At 40.7% G+C, this 23,778-nt stretch overlaps 3 protein-coding genes across 4 annotated transcripts; all 3 read right to left on the bottom strand.

Moving 5' to 3' along the window:
- Nucleotides 1-271: 271 nt before the first annotated feature.
- suox (sulfite oxidase) lies at nucleotides 272-6,165 on the bottom strand. Its single transcript, XM_077603557.1, has 6 exons — nucleotides 5,817-6,165; nucleotides 4,933-5,057; nucleotides 3,228-3,299; nucleotides 2,990-3,164; nucleotides 2,461-2,724; nucleotides 272-1,791 (listed from the first exon to the last, which is right to left on the bottom strand). Exons 3-6 carry the CDS (start codon nucleotides 3,284-3,286, stop codon nucleotides 577-579), a joined length of 1,713 nt encoding a protein of 570 aa, XP_077459683.1. The 5' UTR covers nucleotides 3,287-3,299; nucleotides 4,933-5,057; nucleotides 5,817-6,165; the 3' UTR covers nucleotides 272-576.
- A 122-nt stretch (nucleotides 6,166-6,287) lies between these two features.
- On the bottom strand, nucleotides 6,288-11,347 carry mcrs1 (microspherule protein 1). Its single transcript, XM_077603558.1, has 14 exons — nucleotides 11,141-11,347; nucleotides 10,311-10,459; nucleotides 10,096-10,234; nucleotides 9,856-10,020; nucleotides 9,350-9,459; nucleotides 9,149-9,257; nucleotides 8,917-9,055; nucleotides 8,277-8,352; nucleotides 8,110-8,138; nucleotides 7,947-8,039; nucleotides 7,158-7,240; nucleotides 6,986-7,073; nucleotides 6,788-6,915; nucleotides 6,288-6,533 (listed from the first exon to the last, which is right to left on the bottom strand). Exons 2-14 carry the CDS (start codon nucleotides 10,457-10,459, stop codon nucleotides 6,447-6,449), a joined length of 1,395 nt encoding a protein of 464 aa, XP_077459684.1. The 5' UTR covers nucleotides 11,141-11,347; the 3' UTR covers nucleotides 6,288-6,446.
- An 882-nt stretch (nucleotides 11,348-12,229) lies between these two features.
- On the bottom strand, nucleotides 12,230-22,620 carry cyp27b1 (cytochrome P450, family 27, subfamily B, polypeptide 1). Of its 2 annotated transcripts, none has more exons than XM_077604000.1 (9): nucleotides 21,520-22,620; nucleotides 18,076-18,266; nucleotides 16,639-16,829; nucleotides 16,135-16,335; nucleotides 15,754-15,914; nucleotides 15,015-15,181; nucleotides 14,858-14,939; nucleotides 14,585-14,782; nucleotides 12,230-13,724 (listed from the first exon to the last, which is right to left on the bottom strand). In XM_077604000.1, the coding sequence occupies exons 2-9, from the start codon at nucleotides 18,237-18,239 to the stop codon at nucleotides 13,611-13,613; spliced, it is 1,278 nt and encodes a 425-aa protein (XP_077460126.1). In that variant the 5' UTR covers nucleotides 18,240-18,266; nucleotides 21,520-22,620; the 3' UTR covers nucleotides 12,230-13,610. The 2 variants fall into 2 exon arrangements, with proteins under 2 accessions (XP_077460126.1, XP_077460125.1); XM_077603999.1 differs by lacking the exon at nucleotides 21,520-22,620 and adding an exon at nucleotides 19,488-20,007.
- Nucleotides 22,621-23,778: the final 1,158 nt, after the last annotated feature.

Below are 23,778 nucleotides of genomic sequence, written 5' to 3'. Positions count from 1 at the left end.
TATTTGACATTGGCACAAATGTTTTTTTTTGACCATGCTAAAGATTTATCCGAAAAAGTTTGCAATAGAACAATCATTCAACCCTAACTGCAGTATAGTGTTGCCATATTTATGTACATATATTCATCTGATTTATAATCACATCAAATTAATTGACCACCTTTGTATTCCAAGTCAGCCACTTTCACAGCCCATTAATACAATATGACAACATTGCAGTTTTACAAACTTCAATATTAGAACTTAACGTAAAATAATATTATTATGGCGCTTGACTTAGCAAGATATCTTTATTTATATTATTGTTGTGGTGTCTAGTATGCAGAGTCAAAATGACAGATCAACCATACTTTAGACATCCATTACAATATTTAAATGAGGTTTCACTTCATTGGTTAACATTCTGAATAGTAGCTTTTTAGCACTTTACCAAGAAAACCTGATATAAAAGACTTTTTTTGCTCTGAAACAATTCTGACGTGAACACATCCGCACAATTTTTATCCATTTGGCAGAGAGAAAAGGCATAATAAACCTCAGCTAGATTGTCATCCATCGGTGGTCCGATAAAGTTCCTTATTCAGCGTCACGGATGGTGACCTTCACCCTGTGCCAGGCGTTACTCAGCACCCCTCGAAGGTTCCAGATAGGCGCCACCGTGTCGGGCTGCATGTTGTAGCTGTCATCCACCGCCTTGCAGACGATCTCCAGCTGCCGAGTATCGGGGGGAAGAGGGAGCGTCAGTTCCCAAAGCTTCCATGCCCAGGCCCTCCCCGGCGGGGGCGAAGGCTTTGGAGTTTCCCCGCTGTCGCCACTCTTCAGGCGGGCCACCTGCCACGTCTTGCCCCCGTCCAGGGATACGTCCACGCGCACCACTTGGCGTCCGCCGCCGCTCCAAGCGTAGCCCTTCACCGTCACTTCTTGGTCCCCGCGGAGGACGGAGGCGCCCGGCGCGGGCACGGTGATGGCCGACTGGACGGGGAGTTCTTGAATGGCCGGCGCGGACTTAAAGTCCACCGTGTCCCAGTCGGTGGTCGGCGAGAAGCCCTTGTAGTCGTTCTGCTGCCAGTGGCTGTCGCTCTCCTCGGCGCTCACCGTGATCTTGGAAAGCCACTTGACGTTGCGCGCGCCCACCGTTCCGGGCACCACCACCCGAAGCGGAAAGCCGTGGTCGGCCGGGAGAGGCTCGCCGTTCATCTCGTAAGCCAGAAGCACGTCGCCTTCCTCGCTCATCGCCTTGTTTACGGGGATGGATGCGCCGTAAGTCGTCCCCGTTACGTCTTTGTCCAGTCCCTCGAACTGAACGTGGCGCGCCCACTGCGCCGTGTGCGGACCGTAGCCGGCCGCCAGCAGCACGTCCCGGAGGCGGGCGCCGGCCCATACGCCGTTACTGATGGCGGCGATTCCCCAATTCAGTCCCTTCACCTGCTTGACGGCGTTCATCTCGGAGCGCCGGTTGCCCGCGCACTGCAGTGTGGCCGTCACCGTGTGTTTGGGGAAGCGGCTCTTCAAGTCCTCCAAGGAGAGCTTGAGACCCCCTCCGGGCAGGCCGTCCACCTGCAGTTCATACGAGGCCGGATCCACTTTAGGAACGGGAAGGTGGTTCCTCTTGAAGAAGATGGCAGAGGGCGTGACGTAACTGTCTGAGAGGATTTCCGTCGGCGGCTCGGCGTTGAAGGGCTTCAGGCTGTTGACACGCAGCGCGGGGTGTCGCTCGGGGTCCGCCGAATACGGATCCGATGACGTGGCGCTTTGCTGCTTCTTTCGATCCTCTGCTCGCAACTCGCCAACCTTGCACAGAAGAGAAAGTGTTCTTTTGACAGGTATTGATGGTCTCCCTTCAAAATGGCGAGAATGGCTTCAAATACCACTGCAAATACTATTAATGAAAATGTTCAGTTTGAGGCCCTTTTCTATTTTTTTGCGTTACTTCAAGCCTTTATAAATGAAGCTTTTTTTACGCTTACACGGCACTCATTCAGACGGCTTATTCATTCTAAGTGGAAGGGGGGCGTTCATTCATTCACCTCTTCCAATCAAAAGGGATTGGACGTGTAGCACCATCGAAGGCACAGAACGATGCGCATTCACTGCCATTTTCCTAGTTTAAATGAATTGGACATCTATCGACCTTTAATGACATGAACTGAATTAATTATAGTAAAAAAAAAATCTGCTACTTGAGACCATAACCAGTGTGTACTTTTGTTTTGGCTGAGTTACTACGTACTTAAATTTACTTTTGATTACCATTGTAATCATTTTTAAATATCTGAAATAGCTTGAGAAAACTAATATAAAAATACAATGAAGAGGAATAATTTAAAAATATATATATAATGTAGCAATAATTGTGAATATTGGAGTTACTTTAGAAATGACCAAAATAGTCACTTATGTGTAAATTAACTTTAGAATCTTCTTCGAAATGGTTACTATATCGTTTATGGTTCATCCCACCTTGTATTCTGAGAGGATTTCCAGCACGTGATCCTGGTTGTGCACCGCGTAGAGCGCCCAAAAGGGTTCGAGGGCCCCACCTGCCGCCAGCAGGATTTTATCTCCACCGGGGTGCATGGCGACAAACTCGGTGATGTCATAGACGCTTCCGTTGAAAGTGACCCAAACGCCATCTTGCAGCGTGCGGTGCTTGGTGACCTCTTCTTGGCTGAAGACGCGAAGTTGGGAATTCTGCGGCGTGACCGCAACACTAGCGGCGTCCGCCTGCATGCCAGACATTATGACATTATATTTATCAATCGGAAAACGCTGAATCCTATACCTAACTACGGGTACCAGAATCCATGGCCAAGGAATTTTTTTTTTTCATTTTCTGAAGCACTTAACCTCACAAGGGTCGCAGGTGGTGCTGGAGCTTATCCCAGCTGACGACAACCATTGAAGTTCACTTCATACCTAGGAGCAATTTAGAGTGTTCACTCAGCCTACCCTGCATGTTTTTGGGATGTGGGAGAAAACCGACACAGACCTTATGACGGTTGAGGCCATAAGCCATTACAGCTCCCGTCCCGGCCAGGAGACCCGCCAGGGCTCGTCTCCAGCTCAGACTGTACCCAGCGTTCCGCCATCTCTGGTCCTCGCTGTTGCTGCCGCCGCTTAAAAGACGAAGCGTGCGCCACTCTGCGGCAACGGCTGCACGGGGCCTACGAAAATCTCATTAGTACACGAACAAGAGAGGATCAAACTTGTGCACAAAAGGCTACTACCTCAGAGGCGTGAGGGGTCCAAATGGAGTTAGACCTGAACAGCGTCGAAGCAGCAACATGGCAATTGATGTTCTATGGAAGAAAAAAAACAAGACCATTTAGTCGACATAAGCTACAGTATGAATCTTTCTATAATTGCTTTTGCAAACTATTTGCTTTGAGATATGTGTTTCGGCTGTCAGCTGAATTTTTCCACCAGTCACATTCAATGCTTGATTACATTTGTCCAATCAAATAGAGGCAGAACGGAAAATGGATATGCAATGGATATTTAGTACTTACTTTTAGTTCATGTAATTCTTGGAAATTAGCTTTTTAGTCTAACTTGAGTAAAACCAAATAAATGCCCAGCACATCTTCATTGCAGTACAGTAAATAAAGAGCTCACTGTTAAAAAATAAATAAATGACTATTCATTTGGACCGAGTTTATGATTAACTTGATCCTACTCCTGCGTTTCACATTGTGAGTATACTAGTAACTCGACATTCTTGTTAAAATAACTAACCCTTCACCACCTACTGAAATGACCAATAAGCAAGGACCTTTAAAGTAGGACCCCAAGCAACAGATGACGTAAACATAGATAAGAAAAAATATTTAGGGAAACCTACTTCATTTACTACACATTGAGGAAGAAAATGTCATGACATAGTACAAACCTAGTTGAATTGAGTAGTATTTCAATTATATAGTTTGACATTTTTAAACTAGGAAATTTAGGATTTTCATTGATTGGATAACACAAGGATCAAACAACATAAATATTATTACTCCAATATGCAAAGACTTATACTACAAACACTACAAAAGCGAACATCATTGATATTTCATTTCACCTTATGCTGTAAAAAATTTTTTTACCTACCTATCACTGCATGGAAGTGTTCACTTCTAATCATGTAGTAAACTAATCTTATCAATTTTACGGTAGCATGCAAGATTACCACCGGGGTTATTTTCTGAAGGCAAATATATACCTAATATGAACTGCAATAGGAAGTTGCATGAAAACAGTTTCTGCTGCTTCCTTGCTCAAAATAAGTTCAATTCAATCGCCCCCAACAATATTTAACTGAAGAAGTAATAATATTTATGATGATCCACTTTTTTGCAGAAGCTTGACTGTCCATAACACAAAAACAACATATACAGTTTATACACAGAACAAAACAGAAGCAACATTTATTGGACACAAATGCCAACTCTAATCAGTAATAATTTTACAACTACGATTGGCACAGTAATTTGAGCGATAAGAGACAATAAAGCTCAATGAAGTCTTGTAGAAAAGCCGAAAACTTGCAAATATCATTTATTCACTGTCGGGTTATTTAAAAACGCTACATTTTAATATTCCCATGTTTTCCCTGTAAAGTGAACGCCACGCCAAAGTTAGTTCTGCGGAAAGCTGTATAAACAAACACCATCTAGTGATTAAACTCATGTAAATGAATCCTATTAAATAAAACATGCACGTTGGTACTATAAGAACAAAGGGGGTTCAGGATTCTGGAGTTTATAAAAAGGTTGTTTGGACAGAAAAACACGTCAACTTCAGGGCTAACTAGCTAACAAACAGCAATGCTGCCGATGATGGGTGAGGACGAGAAAAAAATCACTACGTCTCATAATCCGTATATATTTTTTTCATGCATAATGATGTGAAGTGTGTCAAATGGAGGATTAAAATAAACAAACTCACACATGCACTGTTTGTCGGACGCCTGCTTAGTTGTGGCTGCTGCGACCCTGCCACGCAGAATATATCGAATAACGTTTTCATCGACGGGCAGCCAGGTCTGCACGATGGTCGGGAGGTGTTCATGACTGCAAAGTAGTGTCAGAAAATGGAAAGGCGATATTAAATTTTATAAAATACGTATTTTATCAAGCGTATCCGGATTGCATTTGAAAAGGGTTGTGGAAACTTAAATAAACAAACTATTTTATTGGCTGCCATTGACGGCTGTACACGACCAATAAAAATGTATTTAAAAGTTGTAAGAAAATCATATTAAAATGAATAAAACAGAAATATGCCTTCACTAAGACTAAAGTAGATTTTTTTTCTGTTTTATAGGATTGAACATTGTCGTTGGATGCCATAGACGACCGATCAATTTAAATTGGTAACAATCATTTACTCTCTCCCTCTCCCAGTTAAAAATAAATTGGACGTCTGGATCAGTCAAAGGCAGCCTATGAGTTGAACGAGTACTATAAACAGTAAATTTGACAACCAGACTTCTCTTTCGACACAAACTACTAGCACAATAACAAGTGTACTGTTAAATTATTACATAACTGGAAGCTTGTCTTTCAGAGATTTGTATTCTGCCAACATCACACTATTTGTAATTAAATATTTAAAGATGTTTTCAAATGCCGATAAGTTACAACATCAACCTTCTCAAATATTAGCGCTTTCTCTTCCACTACAGTATGCGAGTTGCTTTTTATTTACTTATCGATTCTGAATGCGTGCATGTGAAATGTATCAACATGTTTACTGCCATGCTTCTTGAGAAATTTGAAATGTATCAACATGTTTACTGCCATGAGTAACCAAAAAGAATGATTCAGTACGTGTCATAGCCTTCATCCGTGTCATAGTCTTCATCCTTGACCGGAGTCTTACGCAGAGTAACTCTGTTTCTCTCCGTGCTCCCCTTCTGCAGAAGCGTCAAAATCTCCCTCCATCTGTCTTGGTGTGCTTACTTGTGTTCGATCTTGTTGAATGTTCAGCGTGGACCTGACAGTGCAAACTTGTAAAAATAACATTAATTCCTCATTTCATTTTTAGAGGCTAGTGTAAGACGATGGTGCATTTACTCCCCTTATTTATCTTCAATTGGGCTGTGTTTGCACCTTTTATTGTCCCATGATATCTCTGGTTCATCTTTTCAGGTTAAATTCTGCAATCATAAAAGTGATATTGTTGTATGAAGAAAGTATGCTGAATGCAGGGATTTCAATGTCATGTTTTGCGAGCATTTACGAAATTCGTGTGCGTCAACTTCCTTAGTGTGGCAAAAACTGTACAGGGACTTCAAAAAATGTGTGCGCGTGTCTACCAGTTTATTATAGGAAAGATTCACTACACAATTTAAATAAAGTATTCTGGAAAAGTGGAAAACGCCACGACACAGATAATGTCCATAGAACAGCTCGTCGAATCCAAGATAGGAATTTTGAATACAGAACAGAGGGGAGCGTTCAAGGTTGCGTCATCTTGGCTGCCTCGGCTTTGATGAGGGAGATGAGTTCCTGGTTTATTAGAAAAACAAAGCGGAGTCCTGCGATCTGTATAAAGAAATGGAGGATGTAAGCAAAATATGTTACATGTTGTTTTCTGAACGCGGCCCTCGTAGACAAAAGTTTTGACACCCCTGGTCTATTGCAAAACGCCATTTAGTCATCTAGAATTGCTTCTCTAAGTCTGAGTGCCACAAATGAGGAAATATGTTTTACTTATGTGATCAAACGCTGCTTATGCCCATGCGTATCTTATCAATAATCATATACTGTTATAATTGACGAAAGATTCAAACTCGCACCTCCACCACTGAGTTGTTATTGAGTTTCCACTTATTTCCCGACAGGACTGGTCTACCGTCGATGTAGATGGGCCGTCTGCCCTCATTGGCGATGAAGAAATCTCCGTTATTCTTCAGTTTAATGATTCCTGGAAACATCGAGGGACAGTTAACCATGAGCAGGGTTGTGAATTTCAAATTGTGATTATGTTAAGCCACCTTGTTTTCTTGATATTTTCCAGGCAGGCCCCTCTAGTGACAAATCAACATCTATCTGTTTATCTTTGGTTGCCCGGCCGAGCGTAATCTGAGTGAGAATACATTGAGGCAAGTTAAGAAAAGTACAATTGAAACTGCCTCGCAGGCTAATGAGCGGCGCCGTCCGATTTACCTCTCGCGATCTCATGAGGTAGCGAACCATGCGCCCTCGGAGAGCGGCCAATGTCTGATTGTCAAAGTCAGGCATGCTCATCCCTGTGACACACAGGTTAAGTAAAAAAAAGTGCAATTGGTAGAGGCCAATGAACAATGAACCCCCCTTTCCAGTCAAAATGGGCTGTACGTCTAGTTCCATCAATGGCAGCCATAAGTTATCATTAAAAAAAAAAGAATACAGTAATCCCTCGAATATCGCGGTTAATGTAGACCAGACATGCCCGCGATAATCGGAAAAATCGCGAAATAGGCTCACCCCTATTAAAAATAAATAAATAAATATTTATTTATTTTGTACTTCAGTGCTGAGTCCTAGTAGCCAGAGTGGCTTCCGATTATGAGTTTTGACATGGATTTTCACATTTTTATGAACTTAAAAAACAACAACATCTAAATAATTACTAGCAGAATAAAATCGCAAAATAATGATTTCACAATAAGTGAAGTCGCGATAATCGAGGGATTACTGTATTTATATTTTTTAAATAGGGATAAAATTATTAATAAATCCCTCCTTTTTATTAAATGTACATACATTTTTAGATCATTTCTAAATTTGCATTTTTTTTATCACTAGTTCTACATGACTAAACTATGCCAATTATCACTACTTTTATGTGCTTATTTTTCCCCCAATGCTTTTCGATATACACGTGTTAAATGTAAATTCAGTTGTGGATCCCTAAACCTTAGTACATACCCATTCAAGCTACTGAAGTGAAAGACCAATCGTCTACGTACGTACCTGTGATACTGTCCACAAGGACTTGCCAGCGAGGCAACTCTTGCTCCAACTGCCTGATCTCTCTTTTTTGGTGCCGGTCAGATATCATTAGTTCTGCAAAGATAAAGCAAATATTATATATATCATATTTGACTACACAAACAGAAGCTTTTATCCCTCTTACCGTGTTCCAACACTTCATCTCTACTCTCCCTGTGTGCCAAAAAATGATAGATTCTTTGAAACAACAACTCCAAAAAGCCATTCTAAGAGGCCCATTGCTTGGAGCCCCCACAAATAAAACAGTATATTGATAAAAATGTGTACATCAAAAATAAAAGTGGGCCTTACTTTAGCTTGACCTCATCAACAATCTGCTCCGCATCAGAGAAGTTCAAGACTTGGTCCCCCTTTGGGAGTGGTTGGACTGAAACAGAACAAGTAATTATTTATATAGAGCAAGTGACTATTCTTTGGTAATTTCAAAAAGAATAATAGAATAAAAAGTAAATAAAAAGAATTTAAACTTGACATCACATTTTAGGTCATTGAGGCTACAATATATACATTTAGTATAAGTGTGGCCATTAGCCTTGCAACACTACACCAAAATTTAATTTCAGTTTGTTTTTTGGATATGCTGTAAATCTCATATTACTTGTATAATGACAATAAAAGCATTCAATTCAATTCAATACATACGAGCCCTGGAAAATAAAACAATTAAAAGTTATAAAATGTCAATAAAATTGTAAATAAAGATACAGAACTGTTAACTTCACAGGTTGAACATGACAAACGTAACTATTATAAATGTTGTTTTTTGGCTACAAAATTAAATGCATTCATTCCCCCCCCCAAAAGGACAGATCTGGTTATAGTGACAATATAAAGCCAATTTCCTCCCATATGAATGCAACATTCAGAGTGCTAAGGTCGCACTGATAAACTATTTTGTGGGGACAAGAAAAAAGTGCATCAAACAACTCACCACTCTGGTCATCAAGAAGGTAGTACTGTTTCAAAAGTTGCCAGTGGACCAGCAGACTTTTGGGGGTGCGAGACTGGTGAAAGACACTCGGATGTTTACTCAGAAGCTCCTGGAATACGTCAAGTTTGGGTTGGCTTGTCTATTTAATGACAGACAAAGGAATAGGAAGCCGATTCAGCTGCATGGTTACAACTGTGAGCGAGGCAATCATTGAAGAAACGCGTGGACTGACCGAACCGACTTTGGATAGGAGTACTTCCTCGGCCTGGCTGAAAAGAGCTTTGCTTTGTATGGCTGCTACAGCTTCGGGGTGAAGCTGTCGCATGGCCTGCCAAGCAAGTCTGAAGGACCACGAGCACAGGGAGGAAAGCGAAAGGTCACGACGTTGACAGAGGGAAAGGAGGACGTTCTCTTTGTATGCCTGTTGTCTTACTTTGAGATGACGGGATCGTAAAGGAGTGCGTACCAACGCTCTTTAATTTCCCTTAAAGTGAAACGACAGCTGAACTTGACTCCCAAATGAACAGATGTGAGGTCTGTGGTCTGCGGAAAATAGACAAAACATTTAGGATCCCATACAGCCTGGTAACAACGGGCACCAATTTGAAATGCTTTAGGTCTGACGGATGTTTTCAACTCATTTCTAGGTGTGGATTGAAAAAACAATCTCAGTTTACACTTAAATTGACATAATATACTCTTTCTGTGCCGCCTGACTGTAGCTTGGGAAACGTGCCACAGCCATCATATTCATTTATACACACCCAGAAAACTCAGGTGCCAAATTGTTGGATTTTTTTTAGTCTGGTTACAACCGGTTGCTTTGGAACTGGTACTAAATTCATACTGGGTTTGGGCACCCAAGCCGAGTTGGGTGAAGACTTCTCTACCAACTGAGCCATGCCAATAAGTATGTATAACGTATTCTGAGCAACTCACCTGTAGCACTGCATTAATAAGCAGCAAGTCATCGGTGGGCTTCCAGCGGCCTAAGTCTTTTGTGACATGTAGCGCCTGTTTACTTTTCTTCACTCTTTTGGCCATCGGCGAAGGATGCATCAGCATGCCGAGAGGCGGCATTAAAGTCGGTGCAGATTTTGAAAGCTGACAGAATAATGTGGAAGAGGATATTGTAATTGTGATTCGGCTCAGCAATTTTACCGTTTGGGTTTTCTTTACCTTTTTTTTCTCGCTGGATGACGGCTCACTACCTGAGCAGCGCAATGGCTCCATAAGAGGAGCTCCTTTAACTCTGCTTGATGATTTGACGAGGCTGCTTTCGACAAGCTCATCGTCAAACTTCTTCCTCTTTATCGACCTGAAGGAACAAATCATTTTTTTAATCTAACCCACCAGATTACCAAGGTAAAAATAGCGTAAAGATCAAATGAAACCTGGAAGAACTTCGCCGTTTGGGTACACCGCCACCAAAGGCTTGCGTGGCTGTCCTTTTCACATCTTTTACAACAAGTGACTCTTCGTCTTCTGAGCGGCTGTGTGAACCTGCGACTGCCATGGGCACACCAGGCTCCCCCACTTGCATCTGCTCAAACAGAACAAAGACGAATATCTGTCTTTTAATCACCTATACATTAATTACAATCCTGTATTCATGCGATAAAATGCAGTGGCAAAACTAAAGCAGTGGAGGGGGGAAAAACATTATCATGGTGGTGGATATTTTTTATTTGCTGATGTTTTATTACTCTAAAATGTGAAAAGACAAGTGTTCATTTAAACATGAGAACAAATAATTAAAACTGAAACAACAGGGAGTATTTTGGCTGCTAATCAGATGATCAGATGAGACGTTTAAACAAACAATTTTCTTTCCACTGCCAATGAAAAAGTGATGTGAAAACGTGATTGTTTCAGACATCACATATAATGGCCTTTCAACCCATGATGAAGCATACTGAATCCATTCTTTCTGACAGTCGAATGTAAACAACGTGATTTTCATATCGAGTATTTTTGTTTACATGTGAGCGGGTAGCCACAGGCCCGGTGCGAATATCAAAACAAGACCAACTCCATACTATTAGCTGTGACGAGCCAAATAACACAAAATTAAAACGACCTGGGAATGCACTATAAGATCAAAACGGCGTTACTCATGCTATCTATAATTTGCTGAGCTCAAATAAGATTTTGAGTAAAGCTAAAAAGATCGACTGTTGACTAGCAAGCTAACACTAGCTAGGAACACTTTAACGTAACTCACCGTGCCTGCGATGGTTTATTGTGGGATTCGATCCGTTAATTGTATGTAATGCAATTTTTTTTAAAGCAAACGTGTAGTTGATACAAATCAGCTGAGAAGGCACGTTATTGTACTACATAATGATGTCCTTGCTAGATACAGTTAGCATAAAGCTCTTTGTGGTTGTTTTTCTTCTTCTACGAACGTATTGAAGTCATCGGATGTGTTGTCTGCACATTTGCGCCATCTTAAGGACTGGTGGAAATTCAGGCAAAATATATGTAGTACTACTAATGAACAGTCTCATCAAGCCAAGTAATATTTTCTTATTCATTTTCCGAACCGCTTATCCTCACAAGGGTCGCGGGGGGTGCTGGAGCCTATCCCAGGTAACGTTGATGTCAGTGGCTGGCCAATCGCAGGGAACAAGCTCTGTGGTATTACTTATAGCTTTATTTGCGCCTAAAAACTGTTTAGAACAGCCCTGCATTCATTCATTTTGTTTCCCCGCACAATGGTGGTGCAAGCTTAGTCAAAATACAGATTGTTTTTATTTTATTCAATTACTTAAAATGGAAAAATATTCTATTTTTTTAACTATGTATTTGTTATTTATTGATTATTTATTTATTGTTAGTATTTATTGATTATTTATGTCTGTTTGTTTGTTGTTGTTATTTGTGCACTTCGTGGTGAAGCTTTAAATCTCATTATACTTGTATAATGACAATAAAAGCATTCGATTTAAAAAGTGCTCATTTGAACATTCATCTAATCGAGAGAGCATTTTTTACAGTAGCTTCTTTGTGCATTAATCATTTTCATTTGGATGCAATGTCTGTTGCAAATGCAAACATGATGAGATATCCGGTCAAAAGTATTGACTCTTTGCAATCCACACACAAGAACTTTGACTTTTAAAAAACTATTTCAAAGAAATTTATGTGGATGTGCCAAAAGTTTTGTTACAGCCATTTCTGAGAAAGTTTAATCATTTCAATTCAAATTGCAATAGTAGATTAGGGTTCCATAGCCACACTGGGAAAGATGGACAAAACACTGCAATTGTACCAAGGATTTTATTGTTATGTATACGTAGTTTTAAAAAAAATGCATGTTAAATTACAATAAATACAGAATTCAGACACAAATGTTGCTACACTTACAAATTGTAAAAAGAAAAAGTGTGTGCATTGTTTCAAACATTACAGCCATATGTATTTACAAAGTATTTGTGAATTCAAAACATTTTCACCCTCTTTGTTGATACAAAGTCATATTTTCCACAGCTGCCATTTGAGTGCAGATTCTGCAAAAGAACCCATCATTTTTGTTTTGTTTTGCATTTTTTTAACCTTAGCAACTTCACGACAATCATTTCCATTAATACTTCAGATTGTAAATGACCACTCATCAATTTTCCATGCCCAAAGCTGTTCTGATGTTCTTTTCAGTGAAGTATTTTTATCTTTAAAAAAAACTGAAGTAGAACAAATTGGAGTTTCAACCAAAACATTCTCATCAAACAAAACTTAAATTTCAATTATCACACAAAAAAGTGAAGCATACCTCATGATACTTCAATGCATTGCGCGTATAACGGATTAACTTCTTTCCATTTTGTCCCCACCCTTTAAAAAAACTGCAATAAATAATCAGTGAGAAAAAATGTTGATGGTGATAACTATAAATGATACTTAGCATGAAAAAAATGACCTGCCTTCTTAGCTAAACAAAACAAATCACATCAATTACATATATGCTACAAATTAATTTTACCAAGCAAATAATGTAAAAATGCCATTTCTTCTAATTTATACAGTTGTTTTTTAGTTTTTTAAAAATGTTTAATACTACAAAAGTAAACATATTCATTATTTTTATACCATTAGTGCGTTTGATTTAATAATGATAATATATTAGTTAAAATGTTACATGTGAAGTTAATAGATCTTAACCATATGAGTTTGGAAACAAAGAATTAACCTGATTCAACATGGAGAAAAAACAGATAATAAATGAGAACAATGTGTAAATCAATTAGCATCCCTGAACACTGCTCAAATTTGACATTTATCACCCTAATGCCCTGGCGATCAAATTTTTATAGCGCATACATTTTGCTTAGACCATGTACTTGGTTAAGAATAAAATGTGGGAAGTCCAATCCTAAAATGAAACATTCTTAATCACATGTGCTCTGATACAAAAATCAGCTTAAAAGGCTTAAATGTCCAATGATGATCAATGAAACAGGATCTGAGGAGCATTTTTTTTAACGACATTCATGGGAACTTTGTGCAAAAGTACGCTATTGTAAATCCAAAGGCTGTAGTTAATTTCCCATGGAGTGCCTCAGTTACTGCTTTCTACTCAAGAGGCGTCCGTCCGGTGGGCTTTTAACCTTTTTGACGTGACCCTGCCCGCTTGCCGTGTGCTCTTGAGATCCCTGGTAGCTTTCACGTAACTCAGCCTCGCTCGCTAGAGCGGGTCATCGTTCAACAAACTGCAGGTTAATGACATTTTCAGGAACCAGCAGGGTCCGTGTCATGGGCTTCACGGAAACGCCTTTGGGGTCTGCCCGTACATCAAACTCTATCAGGATCTGTTCAAGCAGAAACCGACAACGGAGACTTAAACGTGTTCAATCCACATGGTAAACGTGACACAGTGTAGTGTAGATTTGGCCACGGCGTTAGGTACACTTGCAGGCATGTTGGATCGAATACAGTAATGATCAGTTTTGATTGACACACATGACGGTCGTAATGGTGCATTGCCTTTAGTTTTTAGATTGGAAATTGCAGAGGTCTTAGGCTTGTAGAATTTTCACTCATGTGATTTTAGGGGAGTGTTTTTTTTCGTAATCTGACACCAATGTTGCCAAACATTTATTACGGTTTCCTCACAAATATGCTTACTAGGCATGTACATTCGCAATTTACTTAGTATGAAGAGTAGCTTTTAGTTCTACTGTTGCTTTGTGCAAATAAAGCTGTTTTCATATCAGATTTCTGACTTTTACTCGTCTCTCCTTTTCTGTTCTTTTGAAAAAGCTGGTCAGGATTTTACCCCTTTTGCTCAATGTTCACTTAAATAACTAAAATTCCCAGACCTTCCCAAATCAAGATGCCCCTTACCATCTCTTCTTTGAAACATAACTCCACAAGAGGGCGCAAATTCCACATACAAATATGTATGAGGACAAGTGGATACATACCACAGATTACTAATTACTGAATGTACCTCATGACATAAGGCATTCAAATAAGCTAAATCTATCACCAAATGATGTCCAATTTGAGAACATCAGTCAAATCTGAGCATTAATTTATCATGCAGGTAAAAGTGATGCTATTCAGCTTCATGGAAGGCCAAATAGAGAACTGTACTGAACTTTTGCACAAATGGACACTCATCTAGACGAAATGAAATTTAAGCAAGAGAACTGGAAAGCTTTCTCACCCTAGCCAGAGCAAGGTAGAGTTCCAGCTCGGCAATACGTCGCCCTATGCAGCTGCGTTTCCCCACGCCGAAAGGCACAGAGGCGTATGGGTGGTGAGTCTGGTCCTTGTTCAACCATCTCTGCGGCAGGAACTCGTCTGGATTTGGAAACACGGCTGGGTCGCGGGATGTTGCAAAGTGGCACAGCGTGATCAGAGTCTGCAAACACCGATTTGAGTCTTAGATATATTGATGCTGCCCCTCAAGTGTTTGGGATTTCTTTTCAACACTCACATTTTTAGGAATGAGGTAGCCTCCAACCTGGATGTCCTTCTCAGTAATGACTCGAGCGTTAGCAGGAATGACCGGATACAACCTGGAAAAGATGGCCAGTCCCAAGCACGATCAAAACGACGTATTCTGGCTTTGCCTCTTCCAAGGGGAATCCTACCTGAGCACTTCTTTGACAGTGGCCTTCATTAGAGGCATGCGAGCTACATCTTCAGCCCGGGGTAATTTTCTGCCTTTCAGGACCGTCATGACCTCATCGCGGAGTGAGGCCTGCACCTCAGGGTGACGCGACAGCTCATATAACGACCAGGACATTGTGCTGGATATCTGTAAATCACAAATAGATTACTATGATGGCAAGCTAAAAACGAGCAGAAGCCCATTAATTAGTAAAAAGTTCATTTTCTTTTCAAAAGTCTCTCGGGAGCACTGCTTCCAGTATGTTTTTTTTAGATTATAACTTTATTTCATTCCATATTCGGGAAATTTCTTGGTTGCAGTAGCAAGACAGACACAAGACACACAAGACATTGTAGACCTAGATAAGAAACTGGAGCCACACACACAAAGTCCACAAGGTGGATAATATTATCCAGTTTTTAACAAACACTAAATAGTGTCAAATTTTTTGTTGTCGTGTTATCACTCAATATCTTCCTATGAAGGAGATGGATGTCCCATTCATTCAGAGAATGATGGCTGCCAGGCCCCCCAGTCCAAACGGATGGGACGTCCGTCACCGTCAATCGTAATTTCGGATTCAAAGGGATTGGATGTTTATTTTGTCTGAACTGCTTCAGGTGTTTTCTATAATAAATTAACCGGCTTACATACTATTGACGGCCCAAGTACTAATAAATATCTGAATGTATAAATACAAATTGAATGGTTGGCCTTACGGTGTCGACACCTGCAAGCAGCAGTTCTGTGATGTTGCTGTAAACAGTCTTTATTGGCAAATCAGTCCTGGAGAGGTAATAGGCGATGTAGTTGCCCTCCATTTTGTCTCCATTGCTTTTTTCCTCTGCTTCCCTCAGGCGTTTGTCAATGTGGCCTTTAGCTAGAAATTAGCACAAGGACAAGAGAATAAATACTTCATTAGGCACACGTACGCAGTCAAATCAGATTCATTACGACAGCTGAAGTAAGAGTTGACTGTTTATATTGACAGTTTCTCAACCTTTATGAAACCAAGGTGACATATTTTAGACAAAAAAAAAGTGTATGTAGAGATAAAAGCCACACATTTTGAAGTATGCGTTACCACTGTAGGAACCTACCAAATTCAAACATGTTGTCCCAGCACTGACAGAAGGTCTTCCATGGTTTGGGGAAGAGCATGTGCATCCATTTTGGCATGACCATGGTAAGAAGGGTTTTTACAAACATAGTGTTGATGGACTCAATGAAGAGCTCTGTTTCTTTTGGAACAACTGGCTCAAGGCAGCCAATTCTGGACTCAAACAACACAGAGGAGATTCCTGAGGGGAAAAGAAGAAGGGTCAAAAATGTCACTGATACAGAGAACATTTGCAGAGATGGTATTTTGTGAACAATCCAATTGGCTGCTCAAACGTTGTGAGTCCGTAAGTGTTCGAAGCGCTTGTTAGACAATTTGTTGCGCCTTAATTTGGTCAGGGTACTACGAGTAGTATGACTATAAAATGATCCTACTTGAGTGGAAAAGGGAACGAGAAAAATGCTCAAGTCAGGCTTTACGTGCACACATGTTGGAAATGTCAGCTTTATCACATGACACTCCCCCAAACTGCATTTGAGCTTACCCTCGAGACCGAAGTAATAAAAGTCCCTGGCCACGTCGGTCACGAGGCCCTCGGCATGTCTGCGCTGGCGAAGTTTGACGATGAGGTCACTGACCACGCCGTTGAGGGTTTCGTCGTAAGCTTCCACCGCCTTGGGCCGTAACATGTGCTTGGCGAGTAGGCTTCGCACCTCCTGCCACTCCTCGCCTTCACTGCGCACCACATATATCAACGTTTTCATTTAGATGTGATGGCTTACATAAACATTCCACGCAGCTCACAACCTACAGATGCCAAAATTCGATATTAAAACATTCATGGTGGAACAATTTCACTTTGGACTTAAAAAAACACACTGCCTATTTTCAGTACAGAATTAATAAGAAAAGTTGAATTTTGTCTCCTCATGGAGGCCTGGTGATCGAGTGGTTTTAATGCGTTGGCCTCACAGTTCTGGGGTCGAGGGTTCGATCCCAGGTCGGTCCTCACTGTATAAAGTGTGGATTGCTGGGATAGGCTCCAGCACCCCCGTAACCAATAGTGAGGATAAGTGGTTCGGAAAATGAATGATTTAAAACGTCGCATTTTACACAAAGACAAGACCACAATCTCAAGGCACCTTTAATATCGCAATATTACAGTATTATGACAATCGTGATATCACTTCTAAGTAGACAATTGCTAGTCAGAATAATTAAATAAAACTGCTAATTTTACCATATTTTTCTTTGCATTGTTTCTTTAATCTGCTTTCTTAATGTATTATGTATATAACTAGTCTTTACACTATTAATAACAGTCACACCCCGTTAAAAATAGCGCAAACCTATTTAGCAAAAGTGAGTTTTCGACCCAAGCCAACCGGGGATATCCGTCTCTCAAATGCACAATTCACTAATCTGACCCTAATTAACAAGTGATTTACATTACGTGTGACACTAAGCATGTTGGACTAAATAAATAAGGTAATGTATTATCTTCACTACATTGGAAGAGCAGATGCTGAATATGTTTCCTTTGTTCTGTTGATGAATAAATGGACATTTTTCCAAATTTTCCAGATTTTTGGGGGAACAAAACATTTTTTTCTCCTGAATACATTGCAGAGTAAGTGTGTTGCATGCATAATGGATTATTTTCAGTAAACAATTTTGCATTTTGAATGTAATTATTCAAGTGAAAGTTCCTCCTATATGTCAAGTCACAAGTGTCAAAGTGGCAGCCCAGGGGCCAGGTCCGGCCCACCACTTCATTTTGTGTGATGCGCAAAAGTTAGTCAAGTGAGTTGACTTTATGATTTTCCGCTATCCAGAAAAACTGGATTAGTCGATTAATTTAGGCAGCCTAGTTAGCAGACATAACAGCCCTATAGGTCATTGCAGCTATTGGCGTAGCACAACACCAACTGGCTTCAGGCCAATCATTTTAGCTGACAATTTAAAAGAAAAGAACACTTACGATGTCAGAAGCCCGTAGTGTTGACCTCTGAGCTTTCTGTAGTCTTTCCAGGACGAAAGGTCAGAGCGCATTGGGCGTTGGCCTTCTTGCCTTAGCACCTGCTCAATAAGTGCGGGATGAGCCACATGGACCGTGGAGATGGGGCCAAAGCTCGCCTTCCACATGGGGCCGTACCGCTGCAATCCCTCAAGCTGGAATACACATAAAACATTGGAAGTCATGAAACTACCTCACTTGGGTACATCTGAACGTTTTCTTCTTTGACCAAAGTTGATGACCGCTATCCCTTTTGTTTTACATGGTGACTGACTAGTACTAATGATCTCAAGTGTCATGTAAGAAGCTTTTTGATGAACTTTTTAGTGCAAGTAAGAATGTTATGCAAGGGGACCTGTTTCACAATAACACTTCAAACACAAAGTTATGGATTAGGTTGTACAAAAGGGAAGAAAAAAACAACTAACTCTGTGTCATGTTGGAAGTTGATCAGTAGGATTTGGAAGTTTCGATAAAACAATAGGTAAGTCTGCACAGTGAGATACAACCAACTGGAGTTCAGGTTTTAGTGGCACTCTCAAAAGTGTTAATTTAACAGCACGTGGATGTTAATCTGCATAATCATACTGAGACTTTGCATGTATTAAACCAGGGGTGGCAAACACGCTCCCGGCCAAAATGAATGGGGCTCTGCTTCTTATCATATTGTGTATATATACTGTAGTTCTTTGCTTTGTTTCCTGTTTCTCTTATTTTTATTTTCTCGTAAAACATGCTCAACTTCACTTGAACCAATTGAAAACAAATTAATTATTTTTCTAAAATAATTCGGCAGATTGATTTTTTTTATGCCGCTTTTGACTCTCGCAGTTTAATTTTTTTTCTCTTTGTGTCTTACGTCTTCACCACCCCTGCTATAGATGCTCACATCTTGCTGAAGGTTATGCTTAATACAAAAGTGGCGAACAAGGTAGACACAAAGAGCCAAAATTTGAAAGTGTTAGAGTCAAAGAGCCACAGTTTATGTCAGAAGCAGCATAAAAAATCCTGCCAAATTATTTTTAAAATATAAATTATTATTTGTTTCTAATGAATGAATTTGAGTGTGTTTTAAGAGAATAAAACAAGAGAAAGATGAAACAAGGCAAAGAGCCCCAGTTATATACAGAATACGATAAGAAGCAGAGCCGCATCCAGCTCGAGAGCCACGTGTTCGCCACCCCTGATTAATAGAAAAACACAAATGGGACAGAAGCACAATTTAATAGTTATAAAAAACACTTTAAAAAAACTCTTATAACTACAACTATACTTATAACTCAGCATGAAAACTGGATACAGCTACTTCTCGTCATTTTCAAACATTGCTCAATTTGCATAATGAGATTGAAATCTGTGGTTGAACACGAGCCTACTTGCAACTGATGCAACTTGGACAGTCCCCGGCGGGCGAATAAGTCCCAGGCGAAGCCGAGCACCGACGGTCCGGGCATGCTGTCCAGGCTCCTCACCACCGTCCCGTCGGGGGCGGCCGCAGCAGCCCCCTCTGCCCACCTTTCCATCCACCTGAGGAGGGGGGTGGCGCTCCGGCCGGATACCCTTAGCGCCTGCTGCAGCATCCTCCTCACAGAGATCATGGAGCGGTCGCCGGGCGCCGATGCTCATTTTCTCAGCCCCACCGAGCTGAAGGCTCTATTTATAACCCAGCGACCTGCTCCTCGAACCCGCGGAGATAAAGCTGTAAATTTTCTCATTCGGGGCCAATCGTGGGTGTTGTGTGGCAAGCAGGCCCCGCCCCCGCCTGGATGAGACGATGGAGCCTGGAGGTGTGTCCAATCACAGGGCCGAACAAGGACCATCCCAGAGCGGCGGCACACGTGGAAGCCAGCGCATGAATAATACACGACTACCTGCGAGCGTGCGAGCGTGCGTGCGTGCGTGCGTGCGTGCGTGCGTGCGTGCGAGCGTGCGTGTGAGAGGGAGAAAGTGGCTTATCTCGAGCACTTTGCTCTCCCACAGACCCGCACGCTGACACGTTTAGTTATCACGCATGCCTTGCTTCTTAAGGGGCATTCAAGGCGAGGTTATTCCAGGGGAAAGAAAGCATGACTGGAGACATCAATGGACTTCTTGGTGGGGATTGCTTATATACTGTGGGATTTTTCTGTACAGCGCACTGAACGCTTGTGATACAATTGCAGATTTGTCACACAACATTTAAATCAAAGGTGTCCAACTCATTTTTCTGTGATTTGGAGTTCCGTTATGTGTTCCAACTAGGCTGCTGAAATTAATCGATTAATGAATCGGCTGCTTTTGCGATCGTGCTAATCGTTAGATCATTTTTCAAGTTAGAACAAATCTTTAGCAACTATTGATTTTAAAAGGGGAAATTTTCTCTATAGATCTATAATCATTTGAATTTGATCATAAAACAGAAAGTCGTTTACTCTACTCTCCACACAAAATGATGTGACGGGACAAATTTGGCCCGAGGGGCCTCACTTTGACATCTGTGATTTAAATCCTTCAACGTTTGACCTGTGAGAGCTGGAATTCAGTGCATTTTAATGAATTCTGTGGAGAGCATTTTTATGAAGAAGGAACAAAGCTCATCAGCACTGGATATATACTGGCAAATAAGATAAACAGGGTGAAAAGAGGGGAATTTGGGGGCGGGGGGCATATTAACAGACATGAGCAAGTGATAGCACTGCAAGACAGTGGCCTTGAGCAAGTAAGCATTCAGCCATTTTAGCAACCAGGGTGAATTCAAGATGAAATTCGCATTTGAGATGTTGCAGCGGTCAACGAGGAATCTTAACAGCAGATTTTAAGAAGGCTGTGGTACAGGAAGACGCCGTCTGAAGGACGTCATTTTAAACAAATGAAAATCCCATTAGTTTCTCAAATGGCATGTTTAAAGGTTTCATTTACTAGGAACAAAATATGTTTCTTCCATCACTCATGGTTCTCTTGGATGGTTAAAAAGTTGCTTTTTTGTGTGACCCAGTACTTGAAATGAATGCACAACAATACAGTATTGCTGCATTGTAACGGAATATATCCATATCTATTGTATACTATTGTTTTTTTCGTGGTCAAAACACATACAATAATATTAGCACAATGTTACATATTAGTGTTGTCCCAAACCATTTAATGTTGTTAATGGCTTTTCACCAAAGAACCCATTAGTTTTATATGTGGTATGCAAAAACATTGTAGATCCAATATTTAAGTAATAAATACTGTGGAAAAAAACTACATCCATCTCCGTCTGTGAAAACTAAATGTTACGATAAGTCGGTCGTGGAGCGTGGAACGTGGTTGGACCCAAATGCAGGCAATGGACGAGTGTGTGGAGTGCTCTACAAACCTTTAATACTTCAGGCAGGAATCGTTAGAAAATAACAAGGACTTAGACATCAAATCACAAAACCATACCTGACAGAAGACATGAGGGAACGAGGAACATGGAGCATGGCGTGGTAACTTGGCATGGAGTAAACAAATCAGACGATCCCAAAAAATACTAACAAACACACAGGGTTTAAATAGACAGACAAGGGTTGATTACATAGTACAAACACCTGATCACATGAGGGAAGGGAAACCATGAGGGACACAATAGGCGAAAAGCAAACAAACCGACCAACTAACCCTAACACTAAAATAATTAAGTATTGACCAAAATGAAAGGTGAAATTTGGATAATCAATGATAGGATTTGAGGATTTGAGCTGATATCATTAATATGCCCTCGATTCCTAAAAAGAAATTCTCTCCATGCATTCATTATTCGCAAAATAATAAAATAAGAAAGCGGACGGCTGTGGCTACATCAGCTTTATATATTAATTGATACCTAATTGCATACCATACACTAATGTAGTTGGACAAGATGGTCAAGAACCAGCCTGGAAATTTCCAGGTATTGAAGTAGTAATGATCTGCACATAAATTTTAGTCGTGAATGTCGCAAAATCATGCAACAGCATTTCAGTCCTGCACTGTCAGTGATTCATTTTTTAGCCGATAGGCCAAAAAAATGACGATTTTCTGTGGGCTGAGCCCTTTTTCAGGGTTTTGGTGAAGGCGGCCACAATGCACATATTAGGCATATCTGAAAGCAATAAAAAAAGGTAATAAGTTGAGGGGTTTCATTTTAGTGCTGACGTCATTTTTCTATAAGTGCCAATGTTAAACCCAATCAAAGATCCCTGTAGGACATTTGCTGAGTGTGTGGATACAGCTATAAACACCTGCAAGAATACTCTCAAACTAAGACACTCAACCAAAGGGTGATGTGGAGAAAAATAAACAAAAACGGACAAAGCATAAAGATCGGGTGTAGGAATGCAAAAGGCAGGGCTGGCAAACGCGGCGAGGGCCAATAGAAGTGGGCTGCAAAGGTTTTACAGGTCACTACACTGTTTTTCTAAAGGGAGAAGAACATTAAAAGTAAATATGAAAGCCTTCAGATCTGCATCTGAGGTAAAAGAGAAAGCCAGTAAGTGAATTCAGAACAGGAGGATAGAATGATGGGGATTTAGTACTGGGATACGGGCCGGGGTCAAAAAAACAAGGGACTGTTTACATAGCTGACAATTAATAAAAAGTCGCTTGCTGTGCACATCTGCAGGATAGATCCCGCATGGCATTACAGCCAATCACAAAATGAGCATCAAAAAGGCAAAATATAAGATGATTAGATCAATGGAAGGTCTATAACAGGTATATCAATTCAATTTTTATTACCTGGATTTTTACTCTTGGGTTAACCCTTTTCTAACCAGAATAGCTGCCCGTGTAACTTGCTATCGGGCTATTAACATCAAATGACGCAGATGAAAATGGATGAATGGATAGATGACATCTGCTTCACATTTCTGAGATCAAGGCTGGGTTCTGACCATCCTGTGTGGAGTTTGCCTGTTCTCCCTGTCACTTCGTGGGGTTTCTCTGGGTACTCCAGATTCTACCCACTCCGATTCACATCCATATCTCTGAAAAATGCAAGTGTGAATGGTTGTCCGTCTCCTTGTGCCCTGCGTTTTACCAGGAACCAATTCAGGGTGTCCCATGCCTACTGTTGGCTACAATAGGCCCCAGCACCCCCAGCGACCCTTGTGAGGATAAGTAAAATGAATGAGTATAGATGTTTTGAGGAAACACAAGTAGTTTGTCAAAATTTGAAGCACACCCAACCAAGAATAACCTCTTCTAGCCAACAATCATTGGGTGAACTTCATCCTTATGAGCATGCATGGATTAAATGTTATCATGGCTTTAAAAATCCAAATCCTGGAAGGGTTTATATATTAAAGTATTTATTGTATATTAGCTTTTATAGCCCACCCACAGAACATCATTTCCTCCTCCCTTCTGAAAACAGAGTGGCTGAAGAATGTCTATCCATCCTTGGATACATTTTCTTTGACAACTGGGAAAGCTAACACTGTTTCTTTTAATTCCCTGTAATGTGAAAATTAATGTGCATATTATCAATATTGGGAAGCCAACAATATTGCCAAGCACAAAAAACAAAAGAACAACTTTGTACTTTGAGGAGGGGGGGGAGGGGCAGAATTATTGAAACCCCCAGGGCCATATTAAAAGAAAAACAATGTTGCATGAGAATTTTAAAAAAACTTTCAGTCGTTTTCTGAAACCTCCATTTTAAACTGGTATGCTTTCATTTGT

The sequence above is a fragment of the Stigmatopora argus genome, chromosome 6 (genome assembly GCF_051989625.1).
Source record: "Stigmatopora argus isolate UIUO_Sarg chromosome 6, RoL_Sarg_1.0, whole genome shotgun sequence".
NCBI lineage: Eukaryota > Metazoa > Chordata > Actinopteri > Syngnathiformes > Syngnathidae > Stigmatopora > Stigmatopora argus.
Note: the sequence above shows the minus strand (reverse complement) of the source record. Positions and strands in the feature narration are given on the sequence as shown.